The following is a 17,885-nucleotide window of genomic DNA, read 5'->3' on the forward strand; positions in this document are numbered from 1 at the left end:
GTTCCTTAGACTAGCAGCAGTTGATCTTAGTTTTGTGTGTTCTGAGTCATGTGTTTGATGAGGGTGGGAGGTACGAGTGCGCTGGAGTACAGGTGGGATGTTTGATCACGCCATGAGTTCTTCATGCTGCTGGGCCTCTATGGGAGAGTTTACTGTGTGTGTGTGTGTGTGTGTGTGTGTGTGGGGGGCTGTTTTGCGCAACACTTTTACAGTAACACCTAATTTCTGGGTGAACACTCATCACCTAAAATGCACTTGTGGCATTGACTTGTTTACATATCTGTTAACGAAGCGTGTGTGTGTGTGTGTGTGTGTGTGTGGGGGGGGGGGCTGTTTTGCGCAACACTTTTACAGTAACACCTAATTTCTGGGTGAACACTAGGTGAGGCACGTGGGTGACGTACGGATGCAGAACAGACATGACCTACCGGCTAGACTGCTATCAGCATCATCATCATCATCATCGAGGTCATCATCATTGTAGTCACTGGGCTTGAATCAATTCACATCAAAGCAGATTGCGTCACCGAGGAAACCTCTTTTTTTGCCCGCAGGTGCTTGCTTTAGCACTGACGGGGTTCAGCAGTCACTCAGGGCCCCATGGGGAGGCTTTGTGTGTGTGTGTGTGTGTGTGTGTGTGTGTGTGTGTGTGTGAGCATATTTGGGTATGTATGAGGTTTTTGATTCACTGTGTGTTGCAGTACTTGAGTGAGGGTGGGGGAGGGTGATTTTATGTTTGAATCGTTTTGCCTCTGTACTGTGCATCTGGTTGTGTGTGTGTGTGTGTGTGTGTGTGTGTGTGTGTGTGTGTGTGTGTGTGAGCATTTGTATAAGGATATGTAGGCATGTGAGTGTCTTTCAACTCGGGAGTCTAGTGTTCGGGCCTCATTCGTCACATATGTACCCTAAGGCTGTGTGTGTGTGTGTGTGTCTGTGTGTGTCCACCCAAGATGCAGAAAGTAGAGCGATGGCAGTGCTGGTAGTGGTGTGGGGGGTTGAAGGGCTGGCAGGAGGCTGTTCTCTCAGCAGGCTGTTGGTGGGAAAGCAGTAATTTGCTACTGCTGCTGGGGCTCCTGGCCCCTGGCGCTGCGTTTGAGCCCAGGAACGGGGAACCGGCCCCAGCCGCACAGGTAATTAGGAGAGCAGGAACCAGGCCCTTAATAAGCCTGCCGGCCCAGATGTGCTTTAAATGAGTCCCTCTCAAAGTTTGAGGGGGGGCAGGGTGGGGGAGTTGAAGGCGTCTGGAGTGGGGGGGGGGGGTGTTTCAGTTTCCTCCACTTGCCGTACATTTTTCAAATATTTTTGCAAGCTGTGTGAGCTATCTGTGCAGAAAGATGTAAGTGCTGTGGTGTGCTTGAAAACATGGCTGCCTCCTGTTGGTAGCCTGTCTGTCCTTTAGTTGTGTTGTGTTTTGTTCTCTTCTCTCTGATGTATGTCTCTCTGTACTTTGTTGTGTTCTGTTCTCTTCGACTTCTCAACACCGACCTTTTAAGATGCCGTGTGTGTGTGTGTGTGTGTGTGTGTGTGTGTGTGTGTGTGTGTGTGTGTGTGTGTGTGTGTGTGTGTGTGCTCGCAAGCAAGTGTCTGTGAAAGAGTGTGTAAGCGTAGCGTGTTGTCAGACAGCACTGAAGGTCTGAGCGCCAGTCCAGAAGTCAGCAGGCCTCTTGGAGTGTGTTTATACTGTGTGTGTGTGTGTGTGTGTGTGTGTGTGTGTGGAGGGGGTTGTATGTATAATTTGTGTGCAGCTGTAGTCTTAATTTTGACTGGCTAAGGTCAGGTATTACAAATATCTCAGGCCCGTGCATTCCTGCAGTGAACGAGGAGCCGGCCTGGTCCCCCCCACCACCCCTCCACCCCCACAGGGCTGAGGACACCTGGGAGCCAGTGAGGAGAGGGGGAGAGAGAGAGAGATGAGGAGAGAAGAGGAGAGAGGGGGAGAGGAGAAGAGGAGAAGAGAGAGAGTTGGAGGGGAGAAGCGAGAGAGTTTGAGGGGAGAAGCGAGAGAGATGAGAGGATTTGACGGGGAGAAAAGAGAGGAGAACCCCCGGAAAGAAAGAGAGCGCGGAGAAAGAGATGGCCGAGAGAAAAGAGAGAGAAAACCAGGGAAGACAGGAGAGAGTGGAAGGGATAGGTGCATGAGCGAAAGGGAACAGGAAGCCATGGATTTAATGCCTCCACCCACTCTCTCTCTCCCTCTCTCTCTCTCTCTCTCTCTCTCCCACCCCCTCTGTCATACCCCTCACTGCTTGAGAACGGGCTGCTGGGGTTTATAGTGGCGGTAATGAGCGAAATAAAATAAATCGTGTGAATATGGGGGGTTAGTTGGGGGGAGGGGTTGCACTTAAAGACATAAGAAGGCCTGATCAGATGTTTTTGGGAGGAAGAAGGCTGGGCACACTTTGCCGTAAGCGCGCTCATTCCGAGGAGTAAGTGCACAGCGATATACAGAGAAGAAGAAGATAAAGAGGCGGGGGGAAAAACACGAAATAACATTTAACCCTCTATGCCCCAAATAGATGTAGATGTACATTGAAACCCACCCCTCACACACACACACACACACACACACACACACACACACACACACACACACACACTTACACTTGAAACATTGGTACTTGCCCCCCCTCTCACCCCCACATAACCAGGTTAAGGAGCGTTTGCCAGGAGCAGGCTTTCCTGTTAGTGCTCTCCGAACACTTCGTTGCCAGGCGTTTGAAAACAATGCGAAATATGTTGTTTAGACACAGAGAAGAGAGAGATGGATGGATGGAGGGAGGGAGGGAGGGAGGGAGGGGAGGGGGGCTGTGCCTCAGCCAGAGTGGTTTTAAAGTTTAAGAGTGCACTCGCTCTTTTTTTCTCATTCCCTCTCTGTCTCTTTCAGTCTTCCTACCTCTCTCACTACACACACACTCACACTCAGTTTAAAACTTCAGAGGGTAACTCTTGGCTGTAATGCTATGCCATGGATATTCCTTTAATGAGTACCGAGGCAAGAGAGCGGAACTGAGCTACTATACCCACTGCATGGCTCTCTCAGCTCACTGCTGCATGGCTCCACTGCATGGCTCTCTCAGCGCATGGGTACTCTACCCACTGCATGGCTCTCTCAGCTCACTGCTGCATGGCTCCACTGCATGGCTCTCTCAGCGCATGGGTACTCTACCCACTGCATGGCTCTCTCAGCACACTGCTGCATGGCTCCACTGCATGGCTCTCTCAGCGCATGGGTACTCTACCCACTGCATGGCTCTCTCAGCTCACTGCTGCATGGCTCCACTGCATGGCTCTCTCAGCGCATGGGTACTCTACCCACTGCATGGCTCTCTCAGCTCACTGCTGCATGGCTCCACTGCATGGCTCTCTCAGCGCATTTCCCCAAAGCACCGTTAACCAGCCACGATGGTAAACCTTTCTCTTGCGCTCTTTCTTACTCTCTTTCATTCGTATTTTCTCTTTCTCTCTCTCCCTCTCCCTGTGTTTTTGGTCAGATCTCTCTTCTCCTCGCTCTCTTTCCCTCTCTCTCTCTCTCTCTCTCCCTCTCTGGCTGTCATTGGTTCTGTGTTTCTTGTTGTCATCATTCTCTCTTGGTTCTGTGTTCTGTGTTCTCTTTTCTTTCTCTCTCTCTCTCTCTCTCTCTCTCTCTCCTCTCGCTCGCGTCTCTCTCTCTCTCTCTCTCTCTGCTCTCAGCCCCTCTCTCTTGCTGTCTCTCTCTGTCGCTCTCCCCCTCTCTCTTGCTGTCTCTCTCTCTCTCCCCCCCCCCCCCCCTCTCGCTGTCTCTCTCTCTGTCCCCCCTCTCTCTCGCGGTCTCTCTCTCTGTCGCTCTCCCCCTTCTCTCGCGCTGTCTCTCCCCCTCGCTGTCTCTCTCTGTCGCTGGTTCTGTGTTCTGTGTTCTCTTTTCTCTCTCTCTCTCTCTCTCTCTCTCTCTCTCTCTCTCTCTCTCTCTCTCTCTCCTCTCGCTCGCGTCTCTCTCTCTCTGTCGCTCTCCACCCTCTCACGCTGTCTCTCTCTCTCTCCCTCTCTCACGCTGTCTCTCTCTCTCTCCCCCCTCTCTCAGGCTGTCTCACTCTCTCCCCCCTCTCTCTCGCTGTCTCTCTCTTTCTCTCTCTCCCTCTCCACGCTGTCTCTCTCTCTCTCTCTCTCTCTTGTGTGTGCTGCTTTACATTAATAGACCCATTTGTGGAGGCTTTTGTTTTGAGTAGAGGTGCTGCACACTCTTTCATTCTTTCTCTCTCTTGCTTTCTTTTTCTTCCTTTCTATGTGTCTCTCTTTTTTTTTCCACACAAACCTGTAGCTTGGAATGAGAAACATGAGATAATCAGCGTTGTTTCCAGGGCCCGAGGCAGGAAGGCCCCGCGCAGTAATCCACTATCCCTGCCAGCTGGCCCAGGGACCAGAGAGGGAGTGGGACAGGTCTATGGTGGCAGGGGGAGAGGGAGAGGAATGGGGTTGGGTTTTGTGGCGGGGGGAGAGGGACAGGTCTATGGTGGCAGGGGGAGAGAGGTAGTGGGACAGGTCTATGGTGGCGGGGGGAGAGGGAGAGGAATGGGGTTGGGTTTTGTGGCGGGGGAGAGAGGGAGTGGGACAGGTCTGTGGTGGACGGGGTGAGAGAGGGAGTGGGACACGTCTATGGTGGCAGGGGGAGAGAGGGAGTGGGACGGGTCTATGGTGGCAGGGGGAGAGAGGGAGAGGGAGTGGGAGTGGGGTTGGGTTTTGTGGCGGGGGGAGAGGGACAGGTCTATGGTGGCGGGGGGAGAGAGGGAGTGGGAGTGGGACTGGTCTATGGTGGCAGGGGGAGAGAGGGAGTGGGAGTGGGGTTGGGTTTTGTGGCGGGGGGAGAGGGAGAGGGACAGGTCTGTGGTGGCTGGGGGAAATGGGGTTGGGGGGGTTAGTGTCGGCAGCTTATTAATTTCTGTGCTTTTTAAGACGCGGCGGGGGAAAAGAGCGTGGCTCAACTTTTTACAGGTTGCCATCGACTTGTTCTTGCAATGGTCGGTGAGTGTGTTTTTCCGTGTGCGAGAAGGGTGGGGGGGGGGAACTGATGGAGACAAATGAAGGTCATACCTGTATGGTTTTTTTTTTTCAAAGAGTGGAAGGTTGCACAGGGGCCCTGCTGGGTTAAGAAAGGCAATCTCCGGTTATCTCTCAGTTTCCCTTTTCCCTTACCTATTTGTCTTATCTCCCTCCCTCTCTTTCTCACTCTTACTCTCTCACTCATACAGACAGACACACACACACACTCTTTATCTCTTGCTGTCTGAGCTGAAAGTGTACTTGCGTAGTTCATCATGAGGGGGTCATTGGAGCAGAACCTTCAGCGCCTCCCCACTCAGCATTGCTGTTCTCCTTCCCCCCCCCCCCCCCTCTCTCTCTCTCCTTCCCTCTCTCTCTCCCTCCCTCCCCCTCCTTGTTGACCCCCTAAAGAAGAAATGAACCTTTGTTCAGGACATGAACCATTGTTTCATTTCATCTTTTTATTTCTTTCTTTCACTCCGTCTCTCTCTCTGTCACTCTCTCTTTCTCTCACTCTCTCTTTCTCTCACTCTCTCTTTCTCTCTCGCTCTCTCTCCCTCTCTCTCCCGCCCTCATCTGGCAGGGTAAGTGGATAGTGTTGCCCTGCTCTGCTCTTGTGAGTGCTCCCGCCGTATGACAATGTGCTCGGCTCCTGTTACTGACGGGGGGCCATGGATGGGATTAGGGGTGAGGTTGGGGCTGGAGGGGAAGGGGGTGGGGCCCGATGCTGGGGCCCGACGCTGGGGCCGGGGTGGGCAGATCTGGGCGGGAGACCACCCTGGAGCCCTCCAGCTCCGCAGATTAATCAGGAATCCCAACATCTACCTCTTTCTCCCCCTCTCACTGTCCCTCTCTCTCTCACTCTCATTGTCCCCCTCTCTCTCCCCCTCTTACTCTCACTATCCCTCTCCCTCACTCTCACTCTCCCTCCCCCTCTCTCACTCTCAATCTCACTCTCTCTCTCACTCTCCCCTTCTTACTGTCCCTCTTTCTCTCACTCTCTCTCTCATTCTCTCACTCCATCTCTGTGTCTGTTTGTCTCATCTGAATCTGTTGTAGGGGTCCGTGACCCACTTGAGGCTGGACGTCTGGTCTTGGCGGGCTGGAAGCGGCACAGATAAGCCAGGTGTCTGTCTGGGAGTCTGTGCCCTACGACTACCCTGTGTGTGCCATCTGTGTGTGTGTGTCCTCTGAGTCTGTGTGTGTGGTTGTGTCTTCCTTTCTTCGTGCCTTCACCACCAGCCAGTAAGCCGTGTGTGTGTGTGTGTGTGTGTGTTGAAGGAGCCGTGGAGGTAGTGTTTGAAATGCTCTCTCAGGAGATGTAAGCAACAACTCCATCATCTGCTCCACCATCTTTTCACCCACTGCGAACAGGCCTTCTCCATGCCATTATTCTTCTCTATAATATATGTTCCCCAGTCCCCTCTCACACACACACACACACACACACACACGTGCACACTCACGCACGTGCACGTGCACACTCATACATTCCCCATTTTCGTCTCTCTATCCCTGTCTCGTTTCTCCCTCATCCCCTCTCTTTCTGTCTCCTTTGTTTCCCTCTCTGTCTCTCTCTCACTCTCTCTCTCTCTCTCTCGCTCTCTCGCTCTCTCTCTCTCTCTCCCCGTGTCTATCGTGTACAAGGCTAAAGTAAACACTCTGCTCTGGTGTTCTGCAGCGCTCGGTTGGAATGCAGGGAGATGTTTCCTCCAGTCTGCGTTTGCAGTGCATGTTGGGATGCCCAGGGAAAGTCACTCCATGATGCTTAGCGTTGTGTGTGTGCGTGTGTGTTTCGGTTTGTGCCTGTCTCTGTGTGTGGCTCTTTTTGTTTGTATGTCTTTTGAGACTTTATATCTGTGTGTGTGTGTGTGTGTGTGTGTGTGTGTGTGTGTGTGTTTCTGTATGTGTGCTGTCTTAACTGGCCTACATCAGAGCTGGTTACTGCAGGCGGCCGTGGTGGCCCAGCCCAGCCCAGCATTGCAGCTGTCTGTCGTCATGTCCCGGGCACTTCACTCTGTTATTCCTACCTGTTATTCTCCACCAACCACCTTATCTTTTTTCCACTTCTCTTTTTTTTCTCTCTCTGTTTCTCTATCTCCCTCCCTCATTCTCTCTGTCTGTTACTCTTTCCCTCTCTCTCTCTCTCTCTTTTTGCCCTCACATGTATTTTCTTGTTCTTTCTTTCTCCTTCCTCTCTGTCTTTGAAAGCCCCCCCCCCGCCCCCTCCCTCCCCATCTCCCCTGGTTGTTCCTATAAATAGTTCCCGATCAGGTTGGTCCTTCTCTGTGCTGCTGCTGTGTGTCTGTGTTTGTCTGAGCAGGGATCTGATTTCCCCCTCAGGTCACCGTCTCCCACAGTCTCGCTCGTCACGTTCCTGCGTTCCCAGAGTCCGCAATCAGCCCTTCAATGCAATTTGTTTTCGTGAAGGCCGTCTCCATTTTCCTCTGCTGTGACGGTGCTCGTGATTAATTTGTGTTTGTAGTGGTGAGATCATTGTCCTCTGGCCAATCAGATGGAGACTGGGGTGGGGGGGGGTGGGGGGTGGGGTTAACGATTCAAGTGGTGCTACACAAACCTGCACAACGCCATCCCTAACTTATGACACTCAACCCCCCCCCCCCCCCACACACACACACACTACCCACACACACACACTACACACGCTCACACACACACACACACACACCCACACACACTACACACACACACACACTACAGACTCACACTCTGACACACTCTGTGCGTCTTGAGAGTCTTGTTGCTCAGTACTGTGAAGGTTCCAGGGTTCTAGGATGCAGCTAGACATAGAAAAAGCAAACCGTGGCATTGGACGGTATCACAAACCTCTCGAACGCAACTGCAAAACGGACAAAAGCAAGAGCGGACAAACGAACATACCGGGCAGCAGCCCGGGCACTGGTTTCCATAACAGTGGTTGAAGCCGCAGCAGCGGCCATGTTTGACAGGCCCAGGCGAGAGGTGCGGTACATGTCTCCTGCAGCAAAAGCTTGGAGGGACTGGTTGCGTGTGTTTAGCAAACGATGCATTTCATAGTGTGTGTGTGTGTGTGTGTGTGATTTAAGCACAAGACGTGTGTGTGTGTGTGTGTGTGTGTGATATAAGTACAAGGTGTGTGTGTGTGTGTGTGTGTGTGTGTGTGTGCGTGTGTTTGTGAGCAAAGATCGTGTGCGTCTCCATGGTGTATGCTGACCCATGTCTCCTCTCCCTGTCCCCACAGGACACCTTCCTGGCGGAGTTGCTGCACAGCTTCAAGGATCACCTGGTGGGCTACCATGAGCACGACTCCCTGCTGGACCACAAGGAGGAGGAGGCTCTGAGCGAGGAGGAGCGCAAGGCCGCCTGGGCCGAGTACGAGGCTGAGAAGAAGGTAAACGCGGATACACACCCTCTCTGTGACACACACACACACACGCACACAGTGACCCCATAAGCAGCCACATTTTAGGAAGAAACCTGGTCTGACCCATTGTGTTATCCGATCCATCATGGTTATTTTGGCATTTCTCTTTTGCCGTTTTGAACTGACACCCACTGTAGCGGACTGTAGATTTAGTACGTTTTTGCCGGATAAGTGAAAAGGGCACAAAGGATCGAAGACTGCTAGCAATGTGAAAAACGTTTTCACCAAATACTTCAGCGGTCCTCTTTGTTCTTTGATCCCTCCAAGCTTTTGGCCCTCAGAAACATCAAGCAACACGCCCTGGAGGCCCCCCCTCCCCTCTCTCTCTCTGGTTCTTTGGATTTGGTCTTGCGTCTGGCTGGCGGGCTGTCCAAGTCCGAACGGCCCTTCATCAAGCAGCAGTAGCTCTCCGATGTGTTACTCAAGCGCGGAACTCTGAGTCGACTGACCCCCGACCAGCTCCCCCCCCAACCCTCCGTGTCCGCACCGTCTGTCATCAGTACATTTGTTAGAGCTGTAGTGAGCCGCTGGTGGTGCCTTCAGACAACCTTTGGGGGATGCCTCGCACCACAAGTCTGTAACTGTTTAGATAGCCCCCTTATACAAGCACACACGCAGACGCAGAAGGCTATGAATTGGGGGGGGTTTGTCGGTCCTAGATAACCCGTGTCCGCCAGGGATTGGAGCTTTCTAAACTGTCTGAAGGTGGTGCCTATAGAGGTCTTTTCAGTGTGTGTGTGTGTGTGTGTGTGTGTGTGTGTGTGTGGAGGGGTGTCTTCATCACTTCTAAAGTAGATAGATTACTTGGATGAATCGGTGCCGTCCTTCAGAGGCAGGGAGCTGCAGACTTTAATAAATGTGTTTTGGCCGCTCCGCTCTGGTGTCTGGTGCTGTCGGACGAGCAGGGCTCCGAGGCGATCTGGGTTCACATCAGTTCACCCACCCACCCACCCGCCTCCGGCCCCCTGGCTGCTCCTGCTCTCCAAGCCTTTGTCTAGAGATAGAGTGGAGGGGGGGTTGGGGCGTTGGGGCAGAGAAAAGGAAAGAGAAAGACAGACTACAGACAGACAGATAGAGAGAGAGAGAGAGAGGGAGGGAGGACGCCTCTGTTCCCTGTTATGGGACATGTCAGCAGCTAATTAATGGAGTTTATTTGGAGTGGAGTGAGTACCTGTGGCCTGGGAGCTGTGTTGGCCTGGCTGAGCCGTGAGGCTGGAGTCCACCCGTCCGTTGTAATTCACCCTAATGGTTATTTTTCCAACCCCTCTCTCTTCCGACAAGCTTTTTTTTTCTGGTCGTCGGAGAACCTGCCCACCCCCCTCTTCAATCTGACGCACACACTTACACCAAAACACACACACCAACACACACTACTTCATGTACTCCCACACACACACACACACACACACACACACACACACACACATTAATGTATTCCTTTACACACACACACACACACACACACACACACACACACACACACATTCATGTACTCCTTCACACACTCACACATATTCTCTTACACATGCACAGTTTCCCTCTTCCACACACCCTGACACCCTCATAGGCTCGCCACTTTTCCAGTGAATATGTCGCCCAAAGCTGCTGTTGAGTTGCCCCGGGAAACAGTAGGTAACCATAGCTACCACAGTAGTTGGCCGTGCCCTTTGATCCGTTTATTTACACACCCGCCAGTCCATCTGAGCTCTCCTGCCATCTGGTCCTGGGAGGACGAGTCATTTTCCTCAACCTGGTGCTCTAGCAGGAGCTGAGGAAAAGTGCAACCTTCGTGGTCCATCCCGTAAGACCACAGCTCATCAATCCACACACAGCACCTGCCACAGTGCCGTGTGTGTGTGTGTGTGTGTGTGTGTGTGTGTGTGTGTGTGTGTGTGTGTGTGTGTGTGTGTGTGTGTGTGTGTGTGTGTGTGTGTGTGTGTGTGTGTGTGTGTGTGTGTGTGTGTGTGTGTGTGTGTGTGTGTGAACACTCAGGATGGAAAATAGGCACGTTAGCGGGCAGCGTGGGGCCGCCGTCATACCAGCTTGTGTTTCAGCTGACCTCTGGGTGCTCGCCTGCCGCCTCCCCCAGTTAAAAGCAGCACCGCTGTCATGATGAAGCGTCTGGGAATTTTCTGGAAATCCAGGCATGGTACCGAGGCAGCTCAGATGTTCCTCATATGTGTGTGTGTGTGTGTGTGTGTGTGTGTGTGTGTGTGTGTTTAAAGAATCTCTCTCTCTTTCTCTGTCTCTCTCCCTTTCTTTCTCTCTCTCTCTCAATCTGTCTCGCAGTCTTTCTTTCTTTCTTTCTTTCTGTCTCTCTCTCTGAGTTGCAGTGATGCGTTGTACAGTGTGTGTGTGTATGTGTATGTGGTAGAACAAGACCATCAAGATCTAGATCTTCAAACAGGGTGCTTATTACAGGTGTGTATACAGACACACTCAGGCGGACACACACACACAGCTGTGGCTCCTGCCGCACACCTGTCCTGGACGGTGTGAAGTGTGGTGTGTTTACCCGCAGCACGCAATCTGGAAGCTTCTGAGTGATTAAAGGGCCAGTGCACTCTCAGCAACCACACACACACACACACACACACACACACACACACACACACACACACTCTCACAGGGAGTAAAGCTAGTGAGCGCTGGTGACTGCTTTTGTTTTCAAAATAGATATTTTCATACTGTGAATAGAGAGGGGCTGTATGTCTGTCAGCTAGAGGCCCAAGATAGAGAGCAGATACACATTGCATTTGCGCATGTGTGTCTGTCTGTAAGAGAGATACTGAGACGGTTGACAGCCAAGATCACAGAGTACTCAGCTGAAGGTGTGCGCGTGTCTGTGTGTGTGTATATATTTGTGTGTGTGAGGTTTCCTGGCTCCCTAGAGTCTAAGGAGACCAAAGATGGTAAAGAAAAGCTTCTAACAGGTGTGTGAGAAACAGGTGCGAGTTGGCGGTTGCCTTTTTGATTTGCCAGATTGTACCAGGTTCTGATATATGTTTATTTGTGTGTGTGTGTGTGTGTGTGTGCGCACAGGGGTGCGAACAACAGGTGTGAATAGGCGGTAGCTGGTCTGATTCGCCAAATACCTTGACATTCATGGATGATCTGTAGTGTGTGTTTGTGTGTTTGTGAATGTGCACGTGTGTGTTTGCGTGCACGCCAAATGTCGTTGGATTCCTGGCTGTGAGAAGCCCAGACAGAAGCAGTGGACAAAAGGTGTGTGTTTAACACAGGTGTGTGGTTAAACAGGTGTAAATGGCCGCTAGCTTGTTGATTTGCCAAATACCACTCAATTCTGGCTTTGGATTTTTCCTTGTATGGAAACCTGTTGGAGGGAGCTCTCCAAAGTCAGAGGCAGATTTAGGTCTCAGCCAAAACCTGCCCACGGCTCTCTGAGAACCAAACCACGGAGAACCAGAAGACTTCTGAACAGAGCTCAATCCTCCCATATAGTTTTCATTTTAGAATTATTCATCGCTGAATTGTTCCAGACGGAACCCAGTCAATCCTGATTGACCTGCGATTTGTATTTAGGGGTGAAACAGTCAGCTGTGTTTCATCAGCAGAAATTATTACTTGTCATCACGTTGTGCTTGTATTTGTAAAAAAGTAATAAAATGAACAAGCTTAAACACAAAGTCGAGTGAAGATTAACGATTACCTTTTAACAGAAAGGCGAATAGGTTGGGTCATTTCAACAACAATGCAGATTGTTTCTGATTTTCTGACCTGGTCTTTCCCTGTCTCTCCTTCTGTCCTTCTCCATTAGGGTCTGTCTATGCGCACCAACCAGCAGCAGATGATGGGCAACAGCCAAGGCGGCTATTTCCACTTCAACATGGCCGCCCTGTCCACCATGAACAACCGTGAGCTGGAGGTCAGTAATGAGTAATAACACACACACGCACACACACACACACACAGATGCATGCGCACTCACTTGCAAATTTGCACTCGTATAGACTTGTGTAGCTGTGAATATTCAGACATTGACCCCTGCATTCTTTTTTTCATATACCCATATAAATATACACACAGACACACGGACACACATACACACGGACACACACATATACAAACACACACACACACACCCACACACACACTATACACACACACACACACACACACAAACGCGCCTCTCCTCTACATTCCTGAGGCCTCCCCGGCGGGGCAGGCGCTGGCATGTGCCCATCAGGCCGTCCCCAGCAGTTGGCGCTGCGCTCTGGCAGCTGCTATTTCTGGGCAGCTGGAATCCCACAGCCCAAAAGTGGGGCGAGGGGGTGGTGAAGACAAGAGGTCTATAGAAGAGGGGCTGAGGAGTGGAGGAGTGTTGGGTAATGAAGAAGGGAAGGAAATGGAACAAAAGAAATTTGAAAGAGAATTGGGTACAGTGTAGAGGAAAGGTGTTAGATTTGAGCAGTGTGACGGGTAAAGTGAGGGATGACAAGTGTGGAAAAAGTGAAGAGGGATGACATGAGCTGCCTGAAAGGGAGCTGTGGAAATATTGTTACGCAAATATGTGATTTTCAGAAGTGTTCCAGGCAGAGGAGGGAAAGATGTTTGCTTATGGTGGACTATCAAAGGGTGCTACAGGTGAAGGACAGAGAACAGTGATTGAGAGAGTGAAGGAGAGAGAACAGTGATTGAGAGAGTGAAAGAGAGGAAACGAATGATGAAGAGAGTGAAGGAGAGAGAACAATAATGAAGAGAGTGAAGGAGACTGAACAATGATGGAGAAAGTGAAGGAGAGGAAACGAATGATGAAGGGAGTGAAGGAGAGAGAACAGTGATTGAGAGAGTGAAGGAGAGAGAATGAATGATGAAGAGAGTGAAGGAGACTGAACAATGATGGAGAGAGTGAAAGAGAGAACAGTGATGGAGAGTGTAGGAGAGAGAACGAATGATGAAGAGTGAAGGAGAGAGAACGAATGATGAAGAGTGAAGGAGAGAGAACAATGATGAAGAGAGTGAAGGAGAGAGAACAATGATGGAGAGAGTGAAGGTGAGAATGGTGATGGAGAGAGTGAAGGAGAGATTGAAAGAGAGAGAACAATGATGGAGAGAGTGAAGGTGAGAACGGTGATGGAGAGAGTGAAGGAGAGATTGAAAGAGAGAGAACAATGATGGAGAGAGTGAAGATGAGAGAACAATGATGGAGAGAGTGAAGATGAGAGAACAATGATGGAGAGAGTGATGGGGTTGAATGACCAAAGAAAAGGAAAGGATAGTAACAGGGAGAAGGGGAAGAGAAGAGAGGAGACGTGTAGTTCATTCTGTCTGCCTCCAACAGGGATTCTGAGCATGGATTTCTTTTTTCTTTCTTTCTTTCTTTCCTTTACATCTTTTTTCTTCTTCTCTCCATCTCTCGGTGCAGGATCTGGTGAATCAGGGTCGACAGAAGGTGATCGAGACGAGCAACGCCATCAACTCACTGCGGGGAGAGCCACTAGAAGATGTGATCAGCCGCATCGTAAGTCAACCAACAAGACAGACACAGACACAGACACAGACACAGACACAGACACAGACACAGACACAGACACAGACACAGACACAGACACAGACACAGACACAGACACAGACACAGACACAGACACAGACACAGACACAGACACAGACACAGACACAGACACAGACTGTGTGATGGATAGTAAATGGTAGAAGAAAAGAAATGGATGGAGTGTATGACTGAGACGCAGTGAGTGGATTGGCAGTTCTGCACCTCCAGTTCAGCAACTTCTTGCTAGTCCTTTTCAGCTCTTATTCACTTGCACTCATTTCTGAGAACTGGCTATTGCTGGTCAAAGGTCCGAAGGCTACTTACGGAGTGTGTGGGTGCAGCTGGTAGCGTGTGTGTGTTCCAAAGATTATTGGATGAAAGGCATTTCAAGGCACTTTAAATAAGTTTGTGTTTGTGTTTGTGTGTGTGTGTGTGTGTGTGTGTGTGTTTTGTGTGCGTGTGTGTGTGTGTGTCCGTACCCACGCAGTGGAAGGACAACCCTAGCCTGGAGGAGGCACAGGTGCAGGCCATGGCTATGTCCCAGCAGGCCACCATTGAGCGGGAGCGCCAGCGCATAGAGGTGGCCTACAGGGACGTGCTCCACAAGCAGCAGACCGTAAGTACACCCCACGACACATAACGTCACACACTACATCAACACCACACGTCTCACACACACGTCACACACTAGATCACCACCCCACGTCACACACTAGATCACCACCCCACTTCACACACTAGATCACCACCCCACGTCACACACTAGATCACCACCCCACGTCACACACTAGATCACCACCCCACGTCACACACTAGATCACCACCCCACGTCACACACTAGATCAACACCCCACGTCACACACTAAATCAACACCCCACGTCACACACTAGATCAACACCCCACGTCACACACTAGATCAACACCCCACGTCACACACTAGATCAACACCCCGCGTCACACACTAGATCAACACCCCACGTCACACACTAGATCAACACCCCGCGTCACACACTAGATCAACACCCCGCGTCACACACTAGATCAACACCCCACGTCACACACTAGATCAACGACCCACGTCACACTCTATCAACAATCCACGTCACAAACGTCACACACTAGATCAACACCCCAAGTCACACACTAGATCAACACCCCACGTCACACACACACACACACACACACACACACACACACACACACACACACACACACACACACACACACACACACACACACACATCACACACTAGATCAATACCCTACGTCACACACACACACACTTCACACGCTTGATCAATACCCTACGTCACACACTAGATCAACAGCCTTTTAACACACGGGCATTCCATGCCCAGTCAACTCAAAGCTGGGGAATTACCCTCATTCCCCCCTCAGTTTTTACCCCAAAGTTTGTATCATGCACACCCTTACTCCTAATACCAAAAGCAAAAAGATTTTTTTTATTTTCTGTTACTGTTAACCACACCATATATAGACGACATTACAGGGTTTTTGTGTAATTTTACAAAACAAACTTTATTGACGACTGTTTGTTGACTGCGCCCGGGTATTAACCACAGTTTATTCAACGTTACGTCATAACGTCGCGTAAAACTTCATGCCATATATTTGTGGCGCTAGCGCTACCAGCCATTTAAAAAGTTGTATGAAGTAGGGATGGGCACACACACACGCGCACACACACACAATTATAGGCACAGTTCACACTCTGTAGCATTCCGGGCGGGAATACACGACACCTGTTACTTTATCTGTATTGAAGGGTGAATGAAAAATGTGTAATCTATCCCATGTTGTTTTTCCCTGATACATTGATGGGAGTCATATGTGAAAGGGGGGGAGAAAGACGCACTCACGCTATATTAGGCAGATATACTGTGCATGTTATTAACTTTGAAGCGGGAAATTATGCAATCCCATTTATAGGCTGCATCCAAGTATTAACCGCAGGGCGGCACATTCTGTGCAAAATCAATGTATAAACCGCGGTTAATAATCAGGAAAATTCGTTATGCCAGTGAAGGCACTCACATGACTTTTCCCACGCACCTTCAGCGGTGTCATAGATAAAGGTATTATAGAACTTTAACAATTACCAACAAAATGAAATGTTCGGGTTGGGTTTTTTATGCAATCAGAATTTGCTTTTGTTTTTTATTTTGGTGTGTTTTTTTTTGTTTCTGGTTTGTTTGCTACTCCAATGGTATATTGAATACTGGGGGGCGGGGGAAACAACAAACAATGACCTTTCTCCTTCTCTTCCTCTCCTGCAGCTCATGATGTACGTGCAGAAAGTGCTAAACAACCGCAAGGTGCAGGAACAGCAGCTGGCCGTGGCCAAGCAGGGGCTGCTCATGAACCAGCTGGCTCTGCAGAACGGCATGATGGGAACAGGCAACCTCAACCAGATGGAGCTGATGGGTCTCTACCAGCACCTGCAGCAGATGCAGGGCATGGGCGGCAACCCCGGGCCCTCCAAGGGTCTGTAGTCGCCGTGGAGACCGTCGCCACCGCCGCTGCCAATCCACACACTGCTCCACCGGGGGGACGATGCCTCCTGGTGCGGTGGACCGACGCGGCGTTGTAAAACCCCCAGCTTCACCCCCTTACGGTCGTTTGTTTTTAAACTCCACCAACCCATCCCTTTCTAACCAACTCTTGCCTGGAAGATGTTCTTTTACTGGGGTTTTGCAATTTACCTTAAAACTAAGAAGAAAAGGAAGAGAAAAAAAGAAAAAAGTTGTGTATATATAGCCGTAATGTATTTGAACTTCTATTCCATTTTTTCAGCATATTTAAAGATAATAATTAAATTTAAAACTGTTCTCCCCAAATGCTTTCGAGCATTGCATTATTTGTAAGCCCCCAGCGGAGGGTTTGTTTTTGTTTTAAAGTTATTTTATTTCTTAACTTACTTTTTTTTATATATATATAAATATAAATATACACACACCGTACAAGAAAATACCTAACTCAACATATGTGGGACCATAGTGATGCTTCTAACAGATTTCTATGATGTAAAGATGTTAGAGCATTCTTCAACTCTGTAGTTTTCTGTTCTAGACACCTCACCCCCCCTTGGCAGTATGGTCAGGTGCTGACATAGGCAGTGATTTCCGAAGCACTGGAACAAACCCATCCAGAAGCTATATGTTTAAAATAAACAAGTAATGGCCTGATCATCTCTGTTTAATCATCAAAAACAAAAAACCTGTAAAAAAAAATCCCATTTTCTGTAACTCTTGAAGGCAGTTGTTCACTTTTTAGTTGTTGCTCAACAAAACAAGACAAAAAATAATGGAATGCCTGCTTTGTTTGATTCGCTTGCCTGAATTTTCTGGACGTTTTTTTTTTTTTGTCTTTTCTTTTTTTTTTTTTTTTTGTAACATGGACTATTTCTCCTTCTCGTTGTAAACGTGTAAACGTAGGCTTCTCCGTGTTGTGTGTGTGTGTGTGTGTGTGATGTTACCTGTTTTTCTTTTACTCCGTTGCCCTCCCGTGTTGCAGTTGCTGACGCAGCTCCACGGCCTGTGTGTAGGGAGTGTGTGGAGGGCCTGGTGGCATCTCCGATGCAGTCCCACGCCAGCCTCTCGACCCACTCTCATGCCAGGCTGGAGATGGGCACTTACACCCGTTTTCTACTTTTTTTTTTTGTTTTGTTTTTTTGTCTGTTTTTGTTTAGGTTTTTTTTTGGAGGGGGGAGCACTTGTCTTGTCTTCTCTTATCCGATGCTAAATGAGATGGTTGTTTAACTACAGGAGAGCTGAGAGCTACCCCTGGTCGCACAAGGTGTATTTCAAAACAACGTACAATAACTTTTCTTTTTTCCCGCCCAGGAATGTTCTAATGGTAGCAAAAAAAACACACTTGTTTTGCCATTAAAAAAAAAAAAATCTGTTATTTACTAG

At 49.6% G+C, this 17,885-nt stretch overlaps 1 protein-coding gene across 1 annotated transcript in view; it reads left to right on the forward strand.

Moving 5' to 3' along the window:
- atrx (ATRX chromatin remodeler) overlaps positions 1–17,885 on the forward strand; it is a 46,882-nt gene extending 28,997 nt beyond the window's left edge. Inside the window, exons 31-35 of the mRNA XM_080840889.1 lie at positions 8,255–8,404; positions 12,216–12,323; positions 13,824–13,919; positions 14,437–14,565; positions 16,248–17,885. Coding sequence (XP_080697015.1) covers positions 8,255–8,404; positions 12,216–12,323; positions 13,824–13,919; positions 14,437–14,565; positions 16,248–16,463 — 699 coding nt within the window. The 3' untranslated portion in view covers positions 16,464–17,885. The remainder of the gene's footprint in view (positions 1–8,254; positions 8,405–12,215; positions 12,324–13,823; positions 13,920–14,436; positions 14,566–16,247) is intronic.

Source organism: Sprattus sprattus (assembly GCF_963457725.1).
Source record: "Sprattus sprattus genome assembly, chromosome: 6".
NCBI lineage: Eukaryota > Metazoa > Chordata > Actinopteri > Clupeiformes > Clupeidae > Sprattus > Sprattus sprattus.